This window comes from Mangifera indica, chromosome 6, assembly GCF_011075055.1.
Source record: "Mangifera indica cultivar Alphonso chromosome 6, CATAS_Mindica_2.1, whole genome shotgun sequence".
Taxonomy (NCBI): Eukaryota; Viridiplantae; Streptophyta; class Magnoliopsida; order Sapindales; family Anacardiaceae; genus Mangifera; species Mangifera indica.
Window position 1 is genome coordinate 15,664,012 of NC_058142.1, and position 26,469 is coordinate 15,690,480.

The following is a 26,469-nucleotide window of genomic DNA, read 5'->3' on the forward strand; positions in this document are numbered from 1 at the left end:
TCACCAGGCGAGAAAATTTTAGAACATAATTATTTGTTTTTACTCTTTAAAACAGGTTATTTCTTGACTCATACCGAAAATATAAAGTTTATCGGACACTTTTTGAATAATGAATTATTTAGTATAATTATTAAATTTAAAGAAAGAAAGAAATAAAACGTTTTTGTAACATGACATGCAAAGCTTATATTGAAATAATCTCCTAATAACAAATCATTACTTCTTAATGAAAAATTATTAAAATAGACTAAATGAAAGTCTGCAGAAAAAATAGCTTCCCACCCTTTGAATTCCATAATTAAAAATTTCACCTAAAATGTAACTCGGTTAATCAAAAAAGATTTCGTACTATTGTATTTCGATTCAATCGCACATTTCTCAATATAATATGATGTTAGTGGATTTTCTTTTTTCAAAATTTGAGAAAGTACAATTAAAGTTGAATTTAAACCGAATTAACTTGAACTTATTTGTTAACTATATTTGAACAAGATCAAAATAAGCTCAAGCTAGGTTGAGTTTATAGGTTGATCGACTCATCAAGTTTACGAGTTTAAAAAACTCAATTTAATTCGATTGAAATAATTTTATTTCGACTAACACATATTAAAATAATATTGTTTAGATTAATAATGGCTCACCTATGGTATTGTGTTATGTTTATCTCTAGCTTAAATCAATACAATAGTCGAACTTAAATTTGATTCTTTTTAAGTTGAGTCAAGTTTGAATTAGTTTAAAAGAGAGTTCAACGAACTTGAACTTAGATTTGAGTTTTACTTTTTCAAATTAAATTGAACTTAAGTTGACCCAAACTCAAACTTAGATTAACATGAATCTAGCCTTAAATATAATGACATTTATGCCTTTTAGAATTTGAGTGAATTTAAAGGGTAAAAATGACTTCTCTAAACCTTGGGTGGGAAGCTGTGATTTCCTCATTACATCAGATTATGAATAAGTTAAAACCTAACGGAACATAAATTTAAAAAATTTCGAATAGCGCGTAGGGTTGAAGGGTCACATTTTAGGATTAAACTATTTAGAGGCCAAGAATCGTGACATTTATAATTGAACTTTTATCCAATTGCCACGTACTCGAAAAACTGTCACTGTAGAGAAGCAACTGAATTAAATTTAATCTTTAATTTAATAATATATATAATAATTTTGACGATACCTGCCGGCAAAGTGACGCTTGGATTTTGATAACGTGTGTCAAACGTATGTTAGTAGTATGAGTCCTTTTGATATCAACCGTTCAATGGGTTTCTAATTTTATTTGAATAGATAGATTCAAATTAATCGACTATATTATTTGAATTCAAATTGAATATTATAACTACGAATCAAATTTGAGAGTTCTATTTGAATTCATATGTATTAGCTAGTTTAGTTTGTGAATTTATTTATTTATTTTTCAGATTGTTTTTTTTTAAATTTATTTAAGTTAAAATTATCAATCTATGTAATTTTATTTAGATGAGACAAAAACCATCACTAAGGGAAGGTACCATATGGTGATAGCACTAAAATTTACAATGAAACCGGCAACAGAGAATCATAAATTATAGGCATTGGAAGTGAGCTCTTTTTTATTAATTATAATAGTACAATGTCTCTTCTCTGTCTCCTTGTTTGGTCCCACCTACAAAAATTAATTATATCCCCCACGCGCGTTCCAAGATTTCCCTCCCACCCCACAATTTGAGTCTCGCGTGCCGCAACCCCACAATTTCACTGAAACAACTCAATAAGCGCAATATTTTTTTCACCCAAACTTTGTGAAATACATTTAAGTTTGAAAAGTTCATTTTCACACCTATTTATCAAAGCCATAAGTTATTTATAATTGTCAAAAAGGTGTTTTTGATATTTTAATAATATAATAGAATTAATATCACTTAAACCCATAAAAGTATAAACAAACTATATTGTCACACTGATTATTTCATATTTTTCTTTTTTTTTTCTATTTTTTCTTTCTTCTCCTTTCTCATATCTTGGTTGTTAAAAAACAATTAGAAAAGAGACTAAGCATCTTGTCTTGACGAAATGAGTAAGTGACGACAAGATGCGACAACCCAAACCCTTTAACCTTTATCTCCTTTCAATCTTACCTAGTGACGAGACTAAGCATCTCAACTTAAAAAACCATAAAGATCCAGCCAACTTCTAGTTATTCTAGTGTTGTGGGGAGGGCAACAAGGGGAAGTTGACTACTTCGACATCATTTTTTTAGGATCGAATTACCTAAGAGAGGGGGATGAATTAGGTAATTTAAAACAATCTTTACCAAATTAGAGAATTAAAATAATTTATTTAAATCAATAAATATTACTTATTTTTAATTCAATTTATGAGAAAAACAAAAATATTTCAAATAATCAATACAATCAAAATAATATAATATAAAATATAAGTTAAAGGAAAGAGAAAATCAAACACGCGATATATAATGGTTCGGCTCAATCCGGCCTACGTCCACTCCTCCAAGTTTCTCCTTTGGAGTATTCCGCTAATCTTTGGTTGACCAAAAACTCAACCAAGCTTTTCTTCACAACAAAATAGCTTCCAAGGTGCTATTAACTTTTACAAGTGTTAAAGTTCAATTTCTCTCACTAGAAATTTTCTAATCTCTCTAAGAGTGAACCTCACTCTTTTATAGTAAGAATTTTAGTATAAATTTAAAGTGTGATCTCTCTCAAAGAATGTATATGAAAGTTAAGCTTAGTACAACCCAATACAAATGAAATTATAAAGTATATGAGTAAGAGTTTTGATTAGAGAAGAGAATTTGCAAGTGAATAGTTCAAAACTAATTTGCTATCAAATATATGAAAGTTTTTTGTGGCAAAAGTTTTTTTCGAACAAATTTGATTGAGTTTATATAGGAAAAAATAAGGAAAGTTATCGTTGTGCACAAAGACTGGCTGTTTTAGTTTTCCAAAAAACACACAATTCGAGCGATTAGATATAATTCAATCAACTGAATATGACGTGGCACTCCCGTAGTGCCTATGTGGCGCTAGTCGTTGAAAGTTCAAACCAAAATTCGGTCAATCGAATTTTTTAAAGCCAAAATACATGGTTTTTGGACAATTCGGAAGCTGCCATCGAGGAATTCGGTAGACCAAATTTTATTATATTTTACCCCCAAAATTTTAAAAAATTATAATGTAACCCTTAAAACTTTGAAAAGTGACAATTTAACCCATTTTTGAAAATTCTTTCAAAACCAACTTTAAGATATGAAAATGTAGTTCACAAAACTTCATCATTTTAAATGAAACAATAATTTTTAGTGAACAAATTAGCTTAACCCAATAAGTTTGAAAAATGATATTTTAACCCAAAATGTGAAAGATATGAAAATGAGTTTTCAAGTGAGTTATCTCATGCAAATAAATATTTTAATCAAAACGAATGCTCCAAATTACAAATATATCTATCTAAACTTGAGTTTTACTTCAAATCTTCAAGATTTCTTCACTTGACCCTTGTCTTTATTTTCATCTTGAAACTTCTTCAAGTGTATTAGATAAATTCTTGCAATATAAACTCACACTCAAGTAAAATCATTAGTTAATATGCTACGGGACATATTAGTTTGTTATCATTAAAATAAAAATATAATGACTCATTGAGTCAATAATTTTATGGTGTTTTCAGCTTAAGACTGTTTTTTGTGACTTTTCAATGTTGTTCTCATGTTTATGATTTGACAATTTGTTCATCTCTTTCTAATGTCTTGTGGTGGCTTTTCGACATTAATTCCCAACTTCTTATATTGTTTTGGTAACTTTCTAATATTGTCTTCTTGTTTTAGTACCATTATTCATATTTTTTATGTTATTATTTTATTTTTTTTTTTGTCTTTAATCACTATATATTAAGGGCAAACTGATATTTAATTTAGCAATTATTTTATTATTCTGTTATCAATTTTATAAAAAACTTAATGATTTTTATAAACAAATTTAATATACGTATAAAATATTAAATTTTCAAAATTTAAAGGTGAAAAAATAATTTCATAAAAGTTCTGCTGAGAATGACCAGTTGACCTAAAACAAAAAAGCAAGTCATTCTATCTTTAAAATATTCCCAAAATTATAAATTCAAAAATAGCATACTTAAATTTATAAATTCATAATATATAATTAATTTATAAATTATTACAAACAAAATATCTATTTTTAATAAATGTCATGTAAATTTAATTTTATTCATAGAATATAGATATTTTAGCATCTTATAAAAATACAATAATGTTATTAAAATAAATATTTTAATGATTTCGATTCACTTTTTTTAAAAGATAATAAAAAGATGTGGTATATTAATATTAAAAAAAATATAATTTTGTATTTTTAGGACTTCCTTATATTTGAAGATACAATTTATGTTCTATTAAATAAAGTATTTGTATGTTAAAATATACTTTATTTGATCGTTTAACTTAAAACATATTAATTTTTTTGAAAACTATTATACATCTCTACAATGATTAAAAGCAGAGTATTAAAACTTTATGAAAAAACTCCAAATGATGAGTAATTTTAGAGGGCTGGTAAAAGGATTATTTAAAAACTTTTGGCTAAATAAAAGTATTTAAGCAAATTTATAATCAAACACCACTAAACAAATAAACGAAACAATATATTCAAACAATTAAAAATAAACTATATTAAAGAACTAATCAAAACATGCATTATATATGTAAACATAAAGTAAATAAAGTATAGAAAAGAAGTATTAAATAATTTATAGTACTTCGAAGTTTTCTCTTCTAAGCGTTCTGTATCCACTTGTTCAAGCAATCCACTTAAAGTTTTAATAGTAAAAAATCTCCTCTTTATAATAGTTATTCGAGATTTCGCCTACGTTCATTAATTGATTTGAGATTATGTCCAACTCAATAGTTATTTAAAATTTTGCCCACCACAATAATTATTTAAGATTTTGTACAAAGGTTTGAATATAGAAAATAATGTTTGTGAATTCCTTTAAAAGGTTGATACAAGAAAATAAACACAAATGTATTTGTCAAAAATTTTGAGTTATGAGCTTGTGTGAGAGGAATTAGAGAAGAAAAAAGTATAAGTTTTTTGCATTATATTTTCTAACCTATTTCCCATCAAAGAGTATTCAATTTATAGTTTTAGATGGTTGATATAGCTCAAATGACCGTTGGTTGGAATAATGTATCTGTTGAGTTTTGATAATGATGTTTTGGCCTTGAAAATATGATAAAACGAGTGTCCTATTTTGAGAGACGGGCATATTCTTATACATTTTGAATTTAAGGGCTTTGAATCAAACCTCCAACGGTTGAATTTTTGAAATATGCATTCGAGGGACAAATGCCCTTCTTTGCACATTCAGAATTCACTTCGAGAATGCTTTAGGCATGAAGGAACAAGCAAGAGATTGATAGAGGAATGAACGTCCCAAGCAAGGGAATGGGCGTCTATCATGGGAACGAACACCCTTGATCTGGGAATGAGCGTCCTAATCATAGGGATGAATGTCCTTGTTTTGGGAATGGGCATCTCTGATCATTTGACAAAAATTCTTGATATTTCTAAACTTGCAAGGACGAACATAAAACTAGCAAAGGAACGGACATCCCATATTTGGGGATGGGCATCCCATGTTTGAAAAGTTAAAATAAATTTCATCTATTTTTTGGTCATAAAAATTTTATGTTATGTATTTAATTAACTCATTAAATATAAATTAATAAATTTAAATTTAGTTTTGACGTTATTATAATATCTAAAGGTCTAACATTTTATTATGAAAATATAGAAAATCCTGTAACTATGGACTTATAATATATTTGGGATGTATTTGATTCGGGTAATTAGGAATTACTCTAATAATATATTTTTTATTACTGATATTTTTTTGTTTAGTTTGACAGATATTATCAAGCTAATGTGACAATTTATATAGTTTTACTTTGATTACCAATTTACCACTTCTTTCAATATTAAAAAAATATAAATGTAATATTAATTTTTAGACAATTTTACCCCTTATTTCAATTAAATTAACGATATACCATAACCCTTATTGTCACTACTATCCTCACTTGTATAATTTTTATGACAAAAAAATACCCATATTTACGATGAAAATTATAAACTACTGAACTCACCACCCAAACTACCATTGACCACACCACCCACTATCACTTACTAAGACCATCACCATTTGCCACTATGTGAAGAAGGTTGAGAGGATTGGATGTCATCGTCTACTACGGCTCCCAGTCTTTTTTTTTTTTTTTTTTTTATAATTTCTCCTATTTCCGCATATTTAATTTAGTTTAATATATAAGAACATTTTACTTTAATACATAAGAATATTTAAATAAAATAATATTTTAATATTACTAAAACAAATTATAATAATTATTAATACAAATCATCAAAACACAATACTAATTTATATCGATTGATCTGTAAAGTAATTTATTTCTATTGTAATCTTTTAATTTTTGTAAAAAGATTAAGATTAAAAGACTTATTCCTATCTAAAGTTTAGTTTATTCCTAAATTCATATCTGCGGGGTTTCAAAAACCCCAATACCTAGCTATCATCAAATATTTATTAAAATTTTCTATTATATATAATGGTAAAAATGTTATTTCAATATTAATATTAAAAAATATATAAATTTATCTTTTTCTCCCTTATATTTTAAGAACTAACAACTTCACCTTTACTTAAACTTTATTAGTTTTGAAAAGTAACTATTTCCCCTCACCTAGGGTTTTTTCCTCCCTTCTTTGGTCACCTCTATCTCCAATGGCCTCCTCTTTTCTTATTGACCATTACCGAGCTCTCCCTTGCCATTAGCAGACGACGTCAATAAATAGACAAAGATCTTCATCTCTTCGTCGATAAACAAAGAGACTTCTTTATCTCTTTGTCAATGACAAGGGAGAGCTAGCTAACGGTTATAAAGAAAAGAGGAAGTCACTAGAGACAAAGTGGGGGCTAGAGAGAAGAGGAAAAAAAAACCTGTGTAGGGGAAAATAATCACTTTTCAAAACTAAACAAATTTAGGCAGAATGAAGTTATTAGTTATCAAAATATGAGATAAATGAGATAAATTTATATACTATTATTAATGTTGAAATAATAATTTTACCCTTATATTAAAAAATTTTAACGAATGTTTGATGATAAGCGAATATTTGAATTTTTAAAATCTTATAAATTACGAATATACTACATTTTGAGTAGGAATAGGTCTTTTCACTTAAGATTAACCATACCATAAATGGATATAGCGTGATATAAATTATGAAAATAACCTTATATTTATTAAACTTTTATATCATAAAAAAGTTATAACAAAATTAAATTTTTGGTTTTACGTCAACCCTTGATGTTTGATAAAAGGACCAAAAACTCTATAATATTTTAGAAATGACAAAATCTCTCTATCATTGTTAATGTAATTAGAGTTGAATTCAACCTTAATATTTAAATTTGATAACTTAAATAAGATTTAAAGTAATTTTTTTGGAGCCAAATTTTAATTTATTAATTTTAAATTAACTCTTTTAAATTTAATTTGAATCAGATCTTTTTCATTCCCGGATCTTAAATGTATTGTTAAAATTTGTTATTTCTATGATAATAAAATAATTTATGTTGTTTAAATATGCCTGGAAGGGGGAATTTTAAACCCTTGAATTAATTTAAACTTATCGTGAAATACATAACAAAAAGTTCATATGGCCCACCATTTGAATCTCTCACTCTGCTCCACCTGATTGGTCACTTTTGCCACTCCCCGCTCCAGGCGCGTGGGCGTGACTGACATTCTAAACGTACAACCCAAATTACCCCGCCCCACTATTTCTCTCTCTAGATGTAAGATAAAGATATTGTACCTTCGTTCTGTCATTTCGTTTCTCTCTTCGGAGCCGGCTCTCGGCAGAAACAAAAGCGAACTCAAAAAAGGGCAAAAAAAAAAAAAAAAAACAAGCAAGAAAATCAAATCGATTCAAAGACGAAGACGGAGAAGCTTAAACGATTCGTTTTGGCGGAGACGAGAAGAGATCAGAGTCGGCCTGAGTGAAAAATGTCGGAAGAAGAGAAGCTTTTGAAAGAGGCGAAGAAACTGCCGTGGGAGGATCGGTTGTTACACAAGAATTGGAAGGTTCGGAACGACGCCAACATTGATTTGGCTACGCTTTGCGACTCCATTACTGATCCTAAGGACGCGCGTTTAAGAGAATTCGGTGAGTTTGAATTTGGAATGAGTTAGATCTGATTTGATCGGTGCTTGTTTGGATCTGATTTCAATGTCATTGTGGTTGTGAAGTGGGACGGTGTTTTTTTTTTGGTTTATTATGTTTTGAGTTGTTGATACGGTGTCGTTTGGTTGTTTTTAGGTCCGTTGTTTAGGAAGACGGTGGCGGATTCTAATGCGCCTGTGCAAGAGAAGGCGCTTGATGCGTTGATTGCCTTTTTAAAAGCTGCGGATGCAGATGCCGGCAGGTGAAGAAGTGGAAATGCTTGGGTTTTTATTGTTGTGAATGGATGAACATATGTGAATGAATTAAGTAAATTAATGGTTTTTGAGTAATTTTTTTGTGGTTTTCTTGTTGTGTAGGTACGCGAAAGAAGTTTGTGATGCAATTGTAGCAAAATGCTTGACGGGGAGGCCAAAAACAGTTGAGAAAGCTCAAGCAGCTTTTATGCTTTGGGTTGAATTGGAGGCCGTGGATGTTTTTCTTGTATGATTCTTCTTCTTTTACTAGTTACTAGATTAAATATGCTTTTGATTTTCTTGTTGATCATTTGTTAAAGTATGGCAACAGTGTATGTCTTATGGGTAATTTCAAATTTTAGAGTTTATATAATTGGGTTTGATGTGGGGATTGTAGGATTCGATGGAGAAAGCAATAAAGAACAAGGTTGCAAAAGCAGTTGTGCCTGCTATAGATGTCATGTTTCAAGCCCTAAGGTTTGTGCATGAACGAGTTATTTGTTGGGATAAATATGAATAAGTTATTGGATAATCTTGTTTGTTAATCTAATTAGGATTCTGTTGTTGTCATGTTCTTAATTAGTGAATTTGGATCTAAAATTGTACCTCCGAAAAGAATTTTGAAGATGCTTCCTGAACTCTTTGACCATCAAGATCAAAATGTACGTGCATGCTCTAAAGGGCTGACTCTTGAACTTTGTCGTTGGATTGGAAAAGACCCGGTGAAATCAATATTATTCGAGAAAATGAGGGATACAATGGTATGCTAAATATTAAGTTGTCATGACTTGGCATTTTGTGACTTACATTTCAATTGGAAGTAATTAGCATTTCTGGCATACTATTGTCTGAAGAAAAAAGAGCTGGAGGCTGAGCTTGGAAATGTTGCGGGGATAGCTAAGCCAACTCGGAAGATTAGGTTAGTGCTCTGTCATGAAGAACTGTCTCTTTCTTATAAACATGATAAACTTGGTTTTGTTGGATGCCTTCAGACCCCTTTCTACTGATATTCTAGTTATGCATTATCTTTTTATACTCTCGTCTGAGTGCCTCTCTATTTTTAGTATTGTGCTATCTGTAGATAAAAGTGATCTCATTAACTTAATAAATGTATCGCACATGTATGTATATATAATTAGTTTTCCCCATTTCCTAAAGAGAAATTTCCTTGTTTCTTAAATCTTGCCAATTACCTGGGGCTACATGAACTCAAGTCCATGTCCTGGTGTTGTTTTCAAGTCCATTAGCTTAGAGTGTAATTCATCTTATTGATCAGACAAAGTTGGTGGTACTCATATGATACTGGCATTGTCATATATATATATATATATTGTACAATTTGTCCTCGTATTCTGTTGCCGTTACTTGAATCAAATTGATTGAGCAGATCTAGCTGGTCAGTTTTGCCGTACATGTGGTGGAATTAATTTACATATAATTTTTAGATCTGAACAAGATAAGGAGCCAGAGCAGGAGACTCTGTCTGAAAATGTTGGTCCTGGTGCTTCTGAAGAGTGTGCAGCTGAGGGTATGCCATTTTCATCGAGGGATTATGGAATTTATTATCTTTTTATTGTTTCTAAGTGTTACCTAGCACCTTATATATTTTCCTTTGTTGCCAGCTCCTCAGGAAATAGATGAATATGAACTCATTGATCCTGTTGACATATTGACACCTTTAGAGAAATCTGGTTTTTGGGAAGGAGTGGTAAGTGCTCTCTCTTTGTTGTTTCATATTCTTTATTAACATTTTTCTGTCGTTTATGGTTTTCTGTTTGTATAACAGAATGTTTTCCATGCTTATTTTGTTTTAATAATTTTTGTCCTTTTAGAAAGCTACCAAGTGGTCAGAACGGAAAGAGGCTGTTGCAGAGCTAACCAAGCTTTCTTCAACCAAAAAGATAACCCCTGGTGATTTTTCAGAAGTTTTCCGGACATTGAAGAAGGTATTTCTGATCATTATAATTGAAGTGAACTAGTTTTCATTTTTTACACTGCATATTCTCACTCATTGTTTCTGATAGCAGATGGGGTGGTGAGTACAGCCTGCTACCTTTTTAATACTTGATTTCTGCCATTTAGAATGCCTTGTATTCTGGTTTGTGGATTCATTATTGAAAATGTTTGAATATGCATCTGATCTTGAAATTTTGGTGATGTTTTAAGGTTGGAAAGACTGCATCAATCAGAATATAAGTGTTTTGTGGGGTTCTAATTTCCATTTAGTTTTGCATTGTTTGATATGATTATTTATGATAGATGCACTTTTTGCCAGTTTCTGTATCTGGTTAGCTGGAGTTTCCTTGTTGCAACAAAAATTTGGCATGTCAATGTGCATATTCTCTTTTTATTTTGTGACCTTTTTATCCTACTTGTTTTCGGTTCACCGTTCATGTGATTGTTAGTTGATTTTCAAGTAAATGTCTGACCAGGTGTTTTTCTGCAGCTTATAACAGATGTGAATATTGCTGTTGCAGTTGAAGCCATTCAAGCGATTGGTAATCTTGCCTGTGGTCTTAGAACCCATTTTTCTGCTGGTTCACGCTTTCTTTTGCCAGTTTTACTTGTGAGTTCTGTATCCTTACATCTTTCCATGTTTCATGTAAAATCATGGATAATAGTATTTTGTCTGCCTATGTTTCTCTGTAGCAATCGCTTCTGTCTTCCTTGTTCCAATAAGACCGCGACGCATGTGGAGGCTTTCCATATCTAGCATAAAAGTAGTGCAAAAGCATAAGTCTAATGTTATTATTCTTTTTGTATTTGAGAGGCAGCCTCTGACTCCTCCCTTGCATGCATGCATGCATGCATTTGTTTCCACTTTCTAGATCAGTGCTTTTTACTAGAGAAACTTAATGTATTATAATTTCACATTTTCTAGTACAATGATTTTGTACTTCTTTAGTGGTAAGCCATTTTTTTCTCCTCTTTTTGTTGCTTTGCCTGTGCTGCCGCATGATGGTTGTTGAATCTTTCTTTTGGCATGAACAATTATTAGGTTTCTTTAAGATTTTTTGGCTATGCAATGACCATTTAGAATTTTGGACTTAAACCCTTCCCTTATCTGATTCATTCTCTTGGTGTGTTAAATTCCGTTATTGTTGAATACTAACTGTAAAGTGTTTCAATGCAAAAGGAATTTTTGTTTATGATATTTGTTAGTGGAATGATGAATCATATGACTTTAAAATATAGTATGATAGTTTAATTAGTTATGTTTTTTTCTTCAGAGAAGCTGATTTTGATGTAGACTCTTTAATATCATGATTTAAGAAATTATTGGATTGGTTCATTACTTATGGTTTTCTGCCCATACTGTATACAAATTAATTTTTAAAAAATTCTTGTACATACTTCTTCACTAGCTTAATAAAGGGCTATTTAAAGTCCATTAATTGCTGGTCTAACAAGTTTCTTCTTCTGTAGGAAAAATTGAAAGAGAAAAAACCTGCACTGTCTGAGGCACTGACACAAACTCTTCAGGCAATGCACAAGGCTGGGTGCTTAAATCTTGTTGATATTGTGGAAGGCAGGTTTTTTTTTTTTTTAATTGTGAATAGGAACTTATGACTTCCTTAGAAAGTACTCTTTTCGATTGTCTCTAATTCAATACATGTTTTTCTAGAAATATAGCTCTCTCTTGGAGATGAAATGAATTGTTTTTTCTGGGAGTTCTGAGCTTTTGAAATGAATTATTGCTCATTGTTCAATAGATGTTTGAATGTTACATTAATTGCAGTTTCTACTTTTTTTTGTAGATGTTAAGACAGCTGTGAAAAATAAAGTTCCTCTTGTGCGCTCAATGACTTTGAATTGGGTAACAGTTTGCATTGAAACAAGTAGCAAAGCTACTATTCTTAAAGCGCATAAGGACTATGTTCCGATTTGCATGGAGGTCAGTGAATCTGTTCCTTAAGGTCTTCTTTCCTTATGCTTTATCTGTGATTTTCTCTGAATTCATGAATCATCGGCACTTATGGTTCAGCTCTATTAAATTTTTGGACATCTGATCCTTCTGATTTCACCACCTCTAGTACATAGATAGCTGAAAAACTGAAAAATTACAGAACTTCTATTTGTTCTCTTGGACATAGTTTTTGGATGATCAGGATTTGCAGATTAAGATAATCATCTATTTAGATGTGTGATTTCTGTTGTGGACGATATTTTGATCTACGTATTCATAGCTGGGTACATGTGTGTTTGGACAACTGGATTTTCTTCAATTAATTTTTGGATCTTTTCCATAATACGTATACATAAACCAATTGAATTTTGTAGTGCCTTAATGATGGGACCCCAGAGGTCAGGGATGCTGCCTTTTCAGCTTTAGCTGCGATAGCAAAGGTAAATCTGTCAAATTTAAATTCACTCTCTGTTGGTTCTGATTGAAAATTTTGATTGCATTAAATTCTTATGATATCTTTTTTTATCCAACTTTAGTCTGTTGGCATGAGGCCTTTGGAGAGGTCTCTTGAGAAACTTGATGATGTTAGAAGGAAAAAACTTTCTGAAATGATTTCGAGCTCTGAAGGTGGTGTCTCCGCTTGTTCAAGTTCAGGTTTGTTTCCTTTTTTTTTTTTGGATTTCTATCCAGTAGTCATTGCTGAATTTAGTGTTCTTTTATTCTGTTTAATTCTTAAATTTATTGTGCAGTGGGGGCTAGGGTTCCTACTTCTGGTGGAAGCATGCCATCAATGGAGGTTGGTTTTCTATAACTTTTTATGTTAACAGTTACACTTTCTTTTTTTAATGTATTCTCTAATGGCATTTGTGCTTTATTTTCTCTTTTTAGTGTTTATGGTACTTATGCTTTATTTTCTCTCTCTATTTCCATATGGTACTCTGAGTATATTATAAGTCTTTGTCATGTGTCTTGGGTTGCTATTTCTGGACCAATCAGGCCTTAAAACTTACCATTGGGGTGAGTTTCAACCATGCTGTAACTTGAAAGCCCACTAACAGGACTTAAAATTATAGATCAGCTCTGCCATAGTGGATAGAGAAGATCAGTTATTTATCTGTCATGTTGGTGGTCTTATGCTTAAACACATTCTTTCCTGTTGCTTTCTTGTTCAACTATTTTGACAAATGTGTGGCAGATCCTCCTCTTCTACTGGTGATGAATATTCTTTTAATGTTGATATAGACCTATAATATTTATTATTGAATTAGCTGCAATCAAGTTTTATAGTTTTCTTGACAGATCAAATTGTTTTCCTCCTTACTTAAATGGAGTATCATGTGTTTGCAAGTCAATAACATTATTTAAACCTGTTTAATTTTTGTTTTTTCTTATGTATCCATAAATATTAGTGTTATGATGCGAGTTCTGTACAACATTAACCAGTCCATCAGGTTGGTTGCTTTTACTAATATTATATATTAAATTAATATTTATGCAGAATTCAGAAAGTTCATTTGTTAGAAAGTCAGCAGCAAGCATGCTTAGTGGGAAGAGGCCCATTCCAGCAGCAGTGAGTTCTTTGTTTATCCTTTTCATGTATCTTTCTGTCACAGAAAGATTCTTTATTCTTGAAAGTTTTGGAGTGTTCGTTTCGATTTAAATTTAAAAAATTTTCACTATCATTCTGATGTTCCTTGACAGGCTGCCACCAAAAAAGGAGGTCCAGTTAAATCTGGTGCCAACAAGAAGGCAGATGGAGCTGTACGGCAAGAAACTAAAAAATTGGTTGAGGCTCCTGAAGATGTTGAGGTAAACTAATAACCTGTTAGTCAAAGCTTTTGATTTGTATTTGGCCTGATAAATTTATGATTTTATATCTTTAATTTCTCTCTCTCTCTCTCCTTTTGCAGCCAGCAGAGATGAGTCTTGAAGAGATTGAAAGCAGAGTAGGCTCTCTTATTCAGGGAGATACGGTTGGTCAATTAAAGAGTGCTGTGTGGAAAGAACGCCTTGAAGGTTGTTATTAGAATTCTTTCAATTCTCCATCTTACTTTATTTCTTTTCGTTTATTTGGTGAGAAATATAAAAATTTAATTAAAACAAAGGGAGCTAGCATTTCCAAAATGAACAAACATTGCACAATAGAAAGACTTGCTTGAGAAAGTGAAATGAAGACATAGAGTGTATATTAATTGATCTGATATTTGTCTATTTACATAATCTCTTCCCTAGCTGTGCCCTGAGTATCTGTAATTATACGGGTGGGTAAAATTTGTAGCATATGCTTTCTTGATCAATTAGAAAATACCTATAAATATTATATGTACTTGGATTGTGAGTGTTCTGCATTTCCTACACTGGTTATCAAGATTGGTAAATTATATCATCTAATGCTGTTGTTTGAAATCTGTCATAGTACATGTGAAATGCTCCAGTTAGGATGACTTAAGTATTATAAAATTTTCAAAGTTGGGGATACTTATGTTAATTTCTCACAGTTTTCCTGTAGTACGCAGATCAGCAATAGAAACACTGTGGGCATATTCCTGACATATGTGGTTTAGTTATTTGCTTGTTTTTATATTAATTGTGTTTATTTGAACTGTCCCATTCAAAGGTATTAAAATGAAATAGTAGGAATATTCAATCAGCTTAAGAGGAAAAAATTGTCAAGTGGATAATTTGGACAGATGGCACAGTTTCTAAAGAATCTCTGAAGTTAATCATTGAACTATGACTTTCATTTGCCTTATGTTGTGATTGGACTCGACTAGTTAATTGGTTAGCTTCTAAATACCGAATTTTCTTACAGCTAATATGTTTGCTTTGTGTTTTTCATTGAACTTAAGGGTTTGCCAAAAAAAAAAAAGGCAGTTCAATTGTGCTTAATGCAATGTTATGTTATTACTTGTTGTGCATTTATTTATTTGTCTTTCTTTGTTGTTTATCAAATTTTATTGTTGAATCTATGGTTTCTATTTGGCTTGTGTTGCAGCAATAACATCTTTAAAGCAACAAGTTGAGGCACTGGAAAACCTGGACCAGTCAGTAGAGATTTTGGTCCGTTTGCTTTGTGCTCTTCCTGGTTGGAGTGAGAAAAATGTTCAGGTATTTACAGGTTTTCCTTTTTATATTGGTAGATTTATTTTTTTGTTCAGGTGCTTCTTTATTCTCTTTTTCTGACTGCTAGTTTACTCCCTTGTGATTCTTCCACCTTTTTTTCTGGTTAAGGTTTCTTGTTTCTTATTAATAGAAAATTTATGGATTTATCTTTGCCTTTGTTTTCATATAATCTTAAAAGAAGAAAAAACTACTAAGCCATTTAATAAACAATGCAGGTTCAGCAGCAGGTTATTGAAGTTATCACTCACCTAGCTTCTACTGCAGCTAAATTCCCAAAGAAATGTGTAGTCCTTTGCCTTTTAGGTGGGTATTAGGTCTCAACTACATGTTTCTTCTGTATAAAGCAAATAGCTCACAGTGTATCTGGCTTTCTTGGTCTTTGACTAAAAGGGGATTGGTTGGCAATCTCTAAGCTTAATTAATGTGCCTTTTTCTAACCTGACAGAGAAGATGCTTTGAAGCTATTTAACCATCTACTTATCTGGTTACATTTTGCCTAATTGACAGGTATAAGTGAACGTGTGGCAGATATCAAGACCCGTTCTCATGCCATGAAGTGCCTTACTGCTTTCTCTGAAGCAGTTGGTCCAGGATTTATTTTTGAAAGAGTAAGTTTGCAATTTTGGTTTTCATCAGTATCAAAAATCATCTCTGTACAGTAAGTGGTCTATGAAGCATCTTTGTTTCATCGCAAAGAAGTGGTCTATGAAGCAGAGATAAATAATTCTTCTTTTTATGGTTTGTTTTGGTATTCAATTTGTTCTTAAAACTTATAGTTTAGATTCTGTCTGTAGCTTTACAAGATCATGAAAGAGCACAAGAATCCTAAGGTTCTTAGTGAGGGAATACTATGGATGGTTTCAGCAGTTGAGGACTTTGGTGTATCACATTTAAAACTTAAGGTTGCATTTCTTTTTAAGTTCCTTCTTTTCATTTTATGTACTTCGATTTTTCTTGCTTTAATATTTATTAACTTTTATGATAAATTGGTATACAATCATTCCTCTGCAGGATTTAATTGATTTTTGTAAAGATATCGGACTTCAGTCCAGTGCAGCAGCAACTAGAAATGCTACTATTAAGTTATTGGGTGTTGTACATAAGTTTGTTGGTCCAGGTAAGCAGTCACTTTATTTGGAACTCACTATTTGATTTAATTTCATAATTCAGGTTCTAAGACTTCTTTCTTCTGCAGACATTAAAGGGTTTCTCACAGATGTCAAACCTGCACTGCTTAGTGCGCTTGACACTGAATATGAGAAAAATCCATTTGAGGTATACTTCAATTTGGTTATAGTTGTATTTTAAAAATGTTTCTCTTTCCTAGAATACTAACACAGTCCTATGACATTTTCAGGGCGCTGCTGCAGTTCCTAAGAAAACTGTTAGGGCATCAGATTCCTCGTTATCTGTGTCTGGTGGTGGGCTAGATAGCCTGCCACGTGAAGATATCAGTGGGAAGATCACACCTACGCTGCTGAAGAGCTTGGAGAGCTCTGATTGGAAGGTCTGGTTGCTCAACATTTATAAATTGAGCTTGATATGTTTTTCCTTGTTTTTGTTAATGTTATTATTGAAAAGTGTAATTAAAATTATTTTCATTTGTCTTGCACACTTTTGCTTTTTCAGGTTCGTTTGGAGTCTATTGAAGCTGTTAATAAAATCCTTGAAGAGGCAAATAAGCGCATTCAACCGACTGGAACTGGTACAATTTCATAATGCACTGTGTGCCAATATATGTTCTTTGCTCTACACATGCTATGACACAATTTTGAGCCTTGGAAAGATGAATTTGAATAGTTAATCTCAGCCATTTGAAATCCATTGATCCAATGACTCAAAAAAACTTGAAAAAATTTATTTAGAAAAGTGGTTCTCTTCTATGCTTATAAGTAAAAACATACATGCCATGCTTGCTTTTTTTCTTTTGAACATTTTCAATATTCTGATCTGTATCACACCATTTGATTCCCAGGGGAATTATTTGGTGCTCTTAGAGGACGTCTATATGACAGCAATAAAAATTTGGTTATGGCAACTTTGACTACTCTTGGTGCTGTTGCTTCTGCAATGGGGCCACCTGTTGAGAAGTCAAGCAAGGTTTGTGTATAGGCAATCAACAATTTTTTAAGGTATTATGTTGGCGGTACTTTAGGAATTTGAAGCTTAGCATGAACGGCTTTCTTGCAGGGCATTTTATCAGAAATTTTGAAATGTCTCACTGACAATAAGAAGCATATGAGAGAATGTACTTTGGCTACTTTAGACTCTTGGCTTGCTGCTGTTCATCTGGATAAAATGGTAAATGCTTATAGTAGTTTATTTGATGCTAATTGATGTCTTATTGTCATTTGTCATGATTAATTTTGTTGTTGTAGGTTCCATATATTATAGCAATTTTGACAGATGCAAAGATTGGTGCGGAAGGGCGTAGGGATCTTTTTGATTGGCTGTCAAGGCAACTCACTGGACTAACTGATTTTTCAGATGCTGTACATCTGCTGAGACCAGCTAGCTCTGCCATGGTGGTAAGTTCTTTGAAGAAAAATAATGACTAGTCATTGCTTGACCTATTATTTTAACCTGATCGCTAGTGCTGTACACATTGTTTATCAAGTCCCCCATTTTTTACTACATCATTGTCTGGAATCTTTATTAGGATAAATCATCAGATGTTCGAAAGGCAGCAGAAACATGCATTGTTGAAATCATCAGAGTTAGCGGACAGGAAACAGTATGTGTCATAAATTTTCTGGTGTCTTTTCATTCTTTGATATTGAAGTTGAAGTTGAACTTCATTTTTTCTTGATTTATATAACCTTTTTCAGATTGAAAAGCATCTGAAAGATTTGCATGGGCCAGCTTTAGCCCTTGTTGTTGAAAGATTGAAACTGCCTGGGGGATCTCATGGTGTGTATGATAACCTAGTTTTTGTGAATTTCCCTGTGTTTTTTTATATTTTTTACTTTGTATGCTATTTTATGTTGCTTGCTATATCTCTTGAATCTGCAAAATCAATTTCAGTGGGGCCTACATCCAAAGGCAGCACAAAGGTTGCAAAATCTACTTCTAATGGTTTGTTGAAGCACGGAGGCAGGACTATATCTGCGGTATGTTTTACATGCTTGAGTTGCAACTATTTCTGAATGTAATGAGGGTGCTGAGTGTTTGTTTGATGGCATGGACAGAGGACCATTCCAGCAAAGGGTGCAAGGCCAGATGCAGTTATGTCTGTTCAAGATATAGCTGTTCAATCACAGGCTTTGTTAAATGTCAAGGATTCAAATAAGGTATTGATCAGTGTAATTTGAGACATCAAATATTGAAGTGTTAAATATGCTCAGAACATTTTTTAAAAACATTTTTGTTTACAGGATGAAAGGGAGAGAATAGTTGTTCGCAAATTTAAGTTTGAAGAGCCACGGGTAGAACAGATCCAAGATCTTGAGGTTTGTTCTAGGTTTTTTCCTAGAAGTATTTCTTTGTTTGCTTTAAAAAAATATTTGTGATAGAGAATGTGCCTTTGTTGCAGAATGATATGATGAGATATTTCAGAGAGGATTTGCAGAGGCGTTTACTAAGCACAGATTTTAAGAAGCAAGTTGATGGGCTTGAGATGCTGCAGAAGGTGGTCTTGTCACAATTTTGGTTCTTGAATTTATTTCAAGTTTGTTAATAAGCCATCTTAAATGAATATATTTTATATTTACAGGCACTCCCATCGATACGAAAGGAAGTTATGGAAGTTCTGGATATACTTTTGAGGTGGTTTGTTTTGCAGTTCTGTAAATCTAACACAACATGCTTGCTGAAGGTATAACAATTTTCATACTTCTAAAAATTTCCTTTTTGTTTTGTTCCTTTAAGTCAGCAGCAGTGTGAGATATACTGATTTACACTTTTCTATTGGAATATTCAGGTGCTGGAATTTCTTCCTGAGCTTTTTGATGCATTAAGGGAGGAAGCCTATTCTTTGACTGAATCAGAAGCAGCTATATTTGTTCCATGTTTGATAGAAAAGGTGCTTGAATTATCTGTAGCCAGTATTTCATGCATGTCTTGATGTCAGTTGTTACCTATTTAAACTTTTTTTATGTTCATGTGCTACAGTCAGGGCATAACATTGAGAAAGTGCGAGAAAAAATGCGGGAATTGACAAAACAAATAGTCAGTTTTTATTCTGCCACTAAAACACTTCCTTACGTTTTGGAGGGTTTGCGTTCTAAAAATAACCGTACTCGGATAGAGTGTGTTGATCTTGTTGGATTCTTGATGGATCATCACGGGGCTGAGGTGCAAGAAGAGTACTTTAATCTTGTTTCACACTTCTGATTGTTTTTTGGAAAACTTATGTATGTTATCTGTTTAACAGATCAGTGGACAATTAAAATCTTTGCAAATTGTCGCAAGCTTGACAGCAGAACGTGATGGTGAAATTAGAAAAGCTGCTCTAAATACATTAGCTACTGGTTACAAGATTTTAGGTCTGGCATATCATGATGTTACATAGTTGCTTTGAGCTTAACTGTTATTGTTCTTTTATTCTTTGATTTTTTTCTCTGCTTTTTCTTTGTGTTGAGAATTGCATTATATTGAAAGAGTGTTTAATACTTTTGTGGGAGTTTTTCTTGTCTATATTTAAATGTAGATTCCTTGTTGTGGTAACCAGTTTGGATTGTCTTGGTACTGGCTCTTATTGAGTATTTTTCTTGTTCCCTTTCCTAGGTGAGGACATATGGAGATATGTTGGCAAGCTTACAGATGCTCAAAAAGGCATGTTAGATGATAGATTTAAGTGGAAGGTCCGGGAGATGGAAAAAAGAAAGGAAGGAAAGCCTGGAGAAGCAAGAGCAGCTTTAAGACGATCTGTCAGGGAAAATGGGTGTGTGTTTTAATCTTATACTTGTTTATCTAAATGTACCTATTATTGGACCATAATTCTTTGCTGTATCCATTCTTAATTTTTTTAAGTCACATTTGAAGGTATTTTCAATTTAATTTTTAAGCACAAAATGTACATTTTCACTCTAGATGTTGATGCATTGAGAAAAGTTGTCATCTGTTTAAGTTATGCTGGACTCTGGTTTTCTTGTCATTTTCCTGTATAATAAAAATAGAGAAGGAAGAGACATAGTGCAATAGCTAAATTTTAAGAAGCTTCTTCACAGTTCTGAGAAGATAAATAATTTCCTTGGGAATTTCAATAAAGTTGGCTTTCATTCCTCCTGATCCCGATAGTTATCTTGCTACTGGGTTTTTACCTTCTTGTGAAGCTTAATATTTTATTTAATTTTTTCATTTTTCGGATATAGGTACTTTACTGTAATAGTGGCATGGAAGCAGAAATATCATGTTTCTGATCCTTCTCTGTTTTAGTCTTTGTGTAGGAGATTGGCAAGTTAAACAACTGTACTAGAAAGTCTTGTCAATGAACTGGATATACCCCTTCTGTTATGGTCTTCATTTTATAACAAGTTTTAATATGTTAAAGTTTGCTTAGTTTGTGCTTTCAAGTGTTTTTCTTTATGATTTTCAGGTCTGAAGTCGCAGAGCAGAGTGGGGAAGTGTCACAATCTGTTTCTGGACCTGCATTTATGAGGTTATTAATGTTTAAAATTTTCCTTTTCTAAATGTACAGTAACTTCTTATCATGATGTAATTATTTGTTCTCTTTAATATGTCAAGGCAATGAAAATAATATTGTTTCAATTCCAGGAAAATCTATAGCCATTCCGAGCTTCATGTGGAGAGACATTTAGTGCCACGTACACTAGCTGGTGGTAATGGTCCCACAGACTGGAATGAAGCCCTGGATATTATTTCCTTTGGTTCACCAGAGCAGGTTTCTAACTTACCTTGTCTAATGTTCATTTGGTGTTCATTCTTAGAGCAGTTTCTATTCACTTGCGCTGAGTATCAATATTCTGGACTATGTCCGGGGTTTTCTAGTCCTATTAAAATTAAAAAAAAATCTCATATGTATAGTCTTGTGCACTATAATTCTTAGTAATAAAACTATGTGTATCTATTTTAGGTACACAAATATGTACACACTTATATCTGTCATCATGTGATTGAATGATTTTGAATTAGGGATAAAATAATATCTAATCATGTGATGACATATATAAGCGTGTGCATATTTGTGTACCTAAAGCGGATACACATAGTATTGCTAAATTCTTAGTGCCAATTGTGATTTTTTCCTTAAAATATGGAGCAAGTAAAAGATCACTTTGGGTGCCAAATATTCTTCAAATGTAAATTACTAATACTCAAACTCAAATTTCTATCAGGAATTATTTTTAAAATATTCTTGAACTAAAGGATAATATCCATTTTTATAATAGAATTTCTTAATTTTTTAGGAGTAATAAATTAACTGTGGATTGGTGTCTATTGCCCTTTTAGAAATTGTGAATATGATGGGATCCACTCCCTTGCGTCAATTTCAATTAAGAAAAGATCTTAAACTTAAAACAATGTGTTGCAGTCTGTTGAAGGGATGAAAGTTGTATGCCATGAATTGGCACAAGCAACTAGTGATCCAGAAGGTAGTGCAATGGATGAACTTGTGAAGGATTCAGATAAACTTGTTTCATGCTTAGCAAATAAGGTAGTGGAATTACAAATTAGTCCTTTATCTTTCTATCGTTGCTACTTCGTAATTGAACTGTTAAATGTAAAATCCTTATGTTATAAATATGTTTTTTTAATAGGTAGCCAAGACTTTTGACTTCAGTCTGACAGGGGCATCATCAAGGTCTTGTAAATATGTTCTTAACACACTTATGCAGGTATAGTGTAACAAAAAATCTGTCATTTCTGTCATGAGAATATTGTATATGGAAACTTAGCATTTTGTGACTGAGGATATTTAAATTCTTCTATTTAGTCTTCTTGGCTGTTAAACTCAGTTTCAGGGAATTGTTTTGCTGCTACAAACTAACATTTTGAACTTTTTGCAGACATTTCAAAATAAAAGGCTTGCTCATGCTATCCAGGAGAGTACTCTTGACATTCTAATAACTGAGCTTCTGCTTTGGCTTTTGGATGAAAGGGTTCCTCACATGGATGATGGCAGTCAACTTTTGAAAGCTCTAAATGTGTTGATGCTTAAGATTCTGGTAAAAACTTGTCTGAAATGATTACATTTTCTATAATTTAATTGTATTTTTGCTTAATTGACTTGTGATTTTTCATACAGGACAATGCTGATCGAACGTCGTCCTTTGTTGTTCTTATTAATCTCTTGCGTCCTTTAGATCCCTCAAGGTGGCCTTCACCTGCAACTAATGAGTCCTTTGCTGCTAGAAATCAGAGGTTCTCTGATCTCGTTGTAAAATGCCTCATCAAACTGACGAAGGTATTTTTCATTGTTGGTGCCTTTCTTGCTTTGCTTTCTGGGACTGTTTTGACAATCCAGAATTTTTATTTAGTTGTATTTTTCTAATTTAACAAATGGTTAAGCAGTTGTGGGTCTGAAGAGGTCAGTATTCCTTGAGTGGTGCAATACCACCATCTTCAATAATCTTTATAGCAAGGACTATTGCTTTTGTCAATTGGTTGCACAATTTGTCCTTACTAAAATAGCATGTACTTATAATGATGGATAAATATTTTAATGCTAGTATGTGCAGTTTTTTTTTTTTTTTTTGCAATGCTAATGATTTGTTTCTCAAGAACTGCATTAACGAATCCTCATGATTGGAGAGACTTATTAAGAAATCACTATATACAGTTTGATTATTGAAAACTTTTGGAGGAAAGTTTATGGAACTTTAAGTGTTAGAAACAATGCTGACAAACGAACAAAACAATTTAAAAAGTTTCAGTGTTTTGGCTGGATGTCCTAAATTCCTCTGTTGCTACAGGTTCTTCAAAGTACTATATATGAAGTGGATCTTGACCGCATTCTTCAAAGCATTCATGTATATTTGCAAGAATTGGGAATGGAAGAAATTAGGAGAAGGTGTGTATGTGCTGTCATCTGTTCTTTTTTATTTTGGGGAGGGGGGATTGAATGCTCTGTTTTGTTTTTCTGATCTTGTTGCTGCAAATTTTCATAAGCTGACTTTTCTACTTATTTATTGTCTTGTGTTATAATATTTTAAAAAGAGCTGGAGCTGATGATAAACCATTGCGTATGGTGAAAACTGTTCTACATGAACTTGTGAAGCTCCGAGGAGCTGCAATCAAGGGTCATTTATCAATGGTTCCAATAGACATGAAACCTCAGCCAATTATTCTTGCCTATATTGATCTAAATCTTGAGGTAGTAAATTAATCAAACAATCACTTTATTGGTTTGATCTATTTAAGATATTCCTTTTTGATTGAGTATTTTTTCATCTCAATAATGTTTTCAGACTTTAGCTGCGGCAAGAATGTTGACAGCAACTGGCCCTGTGGGTCAAACTCATTGGGGTGATTCAGCTGCCAACAATTCATCTGCTGCTACAAATTCTGCTGATGCACAGTTGAAGGTAATACCTGTCTTTGTGTTTGATCTTCTGTTATATATCTTATTCTCACCACATATATATTTCTAATAATATGTTAAATGTAATATAATACTCAATCCACAGCAAGAACTTGCTGCAATATTCAAGAAAATTGGCGACAAGCAGACTTGCACTATTGGCCTCTATGAACTATATCGCATCACTCAGTTATACCCCAAAGTAAGTATTCGAGTCTGTAGTTCACTTGGTTGATTTGTCTCTATTTTGTTCTCTTAAATTCAAGCTTTTGTCTTTTTTATTTCAGGTTGATATATTTGCTCAGCTTCAAAATGCTAGCGAGGCATTCCGCACATACATCAGAGATGGTTTAGCACAGGTTAGTGTTGCTTTCCTTCCTTGTAAACTGTGCCAGGTATCTGTGCGTTCTTGAAGAGGTGTATGTTAAATGATGCTATTTAATCCTGTTTTAGATGGAGAAGAATGCAGCTGCAGGGAGGACTCCTTCAAGTTTGCCAATGTCAACCCCGCCTCCATCATCATTAAGTGGTTCATCACCGGAATTTGCACCTCTATCTCCTGTACATACAAATGCATTAAATGATGCAAAATCAATGAATGTAAAATCTGAGCCAACAAGCTTTAATTTACCACCTTCATATACTGAAGATAATCGAATTAATAATGTCATTGCCTCGAAAGGTCTTGCCTCCGAGAATCCTTTGGGTGATCAACGAAATGAGAGATATGGAGGTAATGTACAATCTGCTTTCGCTTTTACATTTTTGTCGGTTAATTTAGTTAAATTAAACTGGACCTAACGGTGGAAATTGTTGTTGAAGCTGCAGTAACCACTGGGACATTAGATGCCATTAGAGAAAGGATGAAGAGCATGCAATTGGCAGCAGCTGCTGGGAACCCTGAAGCTGGAACCAAGCCTTTAATAAACATTAACGACAATTTAAATCATGGACTCGCTAGTCTGAATCGGTCATCTGACCACCCTGGTGCTGAGAATGCTGTACAGGGTGCAGTTCTCCCCATGGACGAGAAGGCGTTATCTGGACTTCAAGCCCGCATGGAGAGACTTAAAAGTGGAACGATGGAACACCTTTAGAATTTTTTCAGCAATGTGGGGAGCTACTGCTCCAATTTCTTTTACGATCCCTGCCATAGGATGCCATTTTTGTAAATGGAAAGGGAGATTGAAATGGTAGTGCAGCTGCCACTGTAATGTACATCTTGCATTCATTTTATACTGCAAATGATCACAGGATTATGTAATTTTTTTTAGCCTTGTGCCCAAGTTTTGGTGGTGAAGTAGCACGGCGGACTGCCTCTGGACTGTTTTTTCTGTGTAGGGCATTTGATTGTGCTATAATTTAGTGTTTGTATATTGTAATGAAAGCCTTGTTATATTTTAGCTAGTGACTAAATACAATGTATACATTTTAGTACAGAGGGCATGGCTCCAGTTTTGCTGGGTTTCTTGTGTGTGTTGTTACAAGTCTTACAAAGTTGAACTCAAAAAAAAAAAAATTCTTGTAAAAGACTTGGCAGAGAAATCTATGCCATTGAGATATGTTCTGGACGGCCTCAAGTTTCGGTAACAATCGCACACTCTCACCTTGTCTATCTCTACGGTTTATACATGGATGAGATTACCTAACCTCGGTGATTTCCATCCTAAGATTGAGTTGTGTATTATCGAACCTTTTAGTCTTTGAAGGATGGAACCTGATAGGCTATTGCTTGACATTGTAGCTTGTTTGTCATTGCAGGAATTGAACCATTGAAGAAATATGACTCAATTAGGAGGTTTTGGAGGTCTTGGGTTTCAAAATTTATGCATATTCATTTTGAATGTATAAATAGGTATACACGTCATTATGTCATTTGATGTCATAATTATCTTTAATTTAAAATCATCTAATCATATAATAACATATTAATTGTGTATTTATTTATGTATTCAAATTAAGTATACATAATTTTATTGATTCCGAATAAGGGCCACCAAAATGATGGTTTGTAAAGTGGTCCATATAACTTAAACTTCTTGCACTGTCCAAGCCATTAAGAAATTCTTCCCCCAAATGTTGTTGTTCCCTCCAAGGTTCTGAAAAGTGAGAGGAATTTCCCAATCTGGTGGGCATTTAAAGCCAGGTACTTAAGTGGAAAGTTTGATGGAAATGGATTTTGGCCTACTTCCAACCCGTTAAATCCCAGATATCCAAACTATAAAGTTTTCCTCCTATATGTAGAAACATACGAAAAATAATATATTTTTTTTAATTTATATATTTTAATATTTCTAAATAAAAAATAAATAGAAATAACAACCGTACACGTCAATTACACCCAATTTGTTTTCCGGCGAATTTGAGCAAATTATCCTATCCTATCAAGCCACTGAAGATTAATGCATTTATTGCCCCGGACTGAAAGTCAACGAACAT

The 26,469-nt window shown here is 32.6% G+C and overlaps 1 protein-coding gene across 3 annotated transcripts; it reads left to right on the plus strand.

Annotated features, from left to right (window-relative positions):
- Nucleotides 1–7,908: 7,908 nt before the first annotated feature.
- Nucleotides 7,909–25,469, plus strand: LOC123218041 (protein MOR1). 3 transcript variants are annotated; one of them, XM_044639236.1, is made up of 53 exons: nt 7,909–8,267; nt 8,421–8,526; nt 8,642–8,765; nt 8,916–8,995; nt 9,102–9,279; nt 9,373–9,437; nt 9,964–10,046; nt 10,141–10,226; nt 10,351–10,464; nt 10,965–11,084; nt 11,945–12,047; nt 12,277–12,413; nt 12,800–12,865; nt 12,962–13,079; nt 13,175–13,221; nt 13,924–13,995; nt 14,127–14,234; nt 14,336–14,441; nt 15,421–15,533; nt 15,764–15,851; nt 16,056–16,156; nt 16,343–16,450; nt 16,560–16,665; nt 16,744–16,823; nt 16,906–17,055; nt 17,178–17,253; nt 17,524–17,648; nt 17,739–17,849; nt 17,927–18,076; nt 18,208–18,282; nt 18,377–18,458; nt 18,573–18,658; nt 18,737–18,838; nt 18,923–18,997; nt 19,081–19,176; nt 19,261–19,362; nt 19,468–19,569; nt 19,659–19,841; nt 19,921–20,032; nt 20,274–20,430; nt 21,085–21,147; nt 21,264–21,390; nt 22,042–22,164; nt 22,268–22,345; nt 22,517–22,675; nt 22,756–22,914; nt 23,423–23,520; nt 23,667–23,823; nt 23,918–24,034; nt 24,137–24,232; nt 24,318–24,389; nt 24,484–24,763; nt 24,853–25,469. In XM_044639236.1, exons 1-53 carry the CDS (start codon nt 8,108–8,110, stop codon nt 25,125–25,127), a joined length of 6,057 nt encoding a protein of 2,018 aa, XP_044495171.1. In that variant the 5' UTR covers nt 7,909–8,107; the 3' UTR covers nt 25,128–25,469. The 3 variants fall into 3 exon arrangements, with proteins under 3 accessions (XP_044495171.1, XP_044495169.1, XP_044495170.1); XM_044639234.1 differs by having other exon boundaries at nt 18,377–18,658; XM_044639235.1 differs by having other exon boundaries at nt 7,910–8,267; nt 18,377–18,658; nt 24,859–25,469.
- The last annotated feature ends 1,000 nt before the right edge of the window (nt 25,470–26,469 follow it).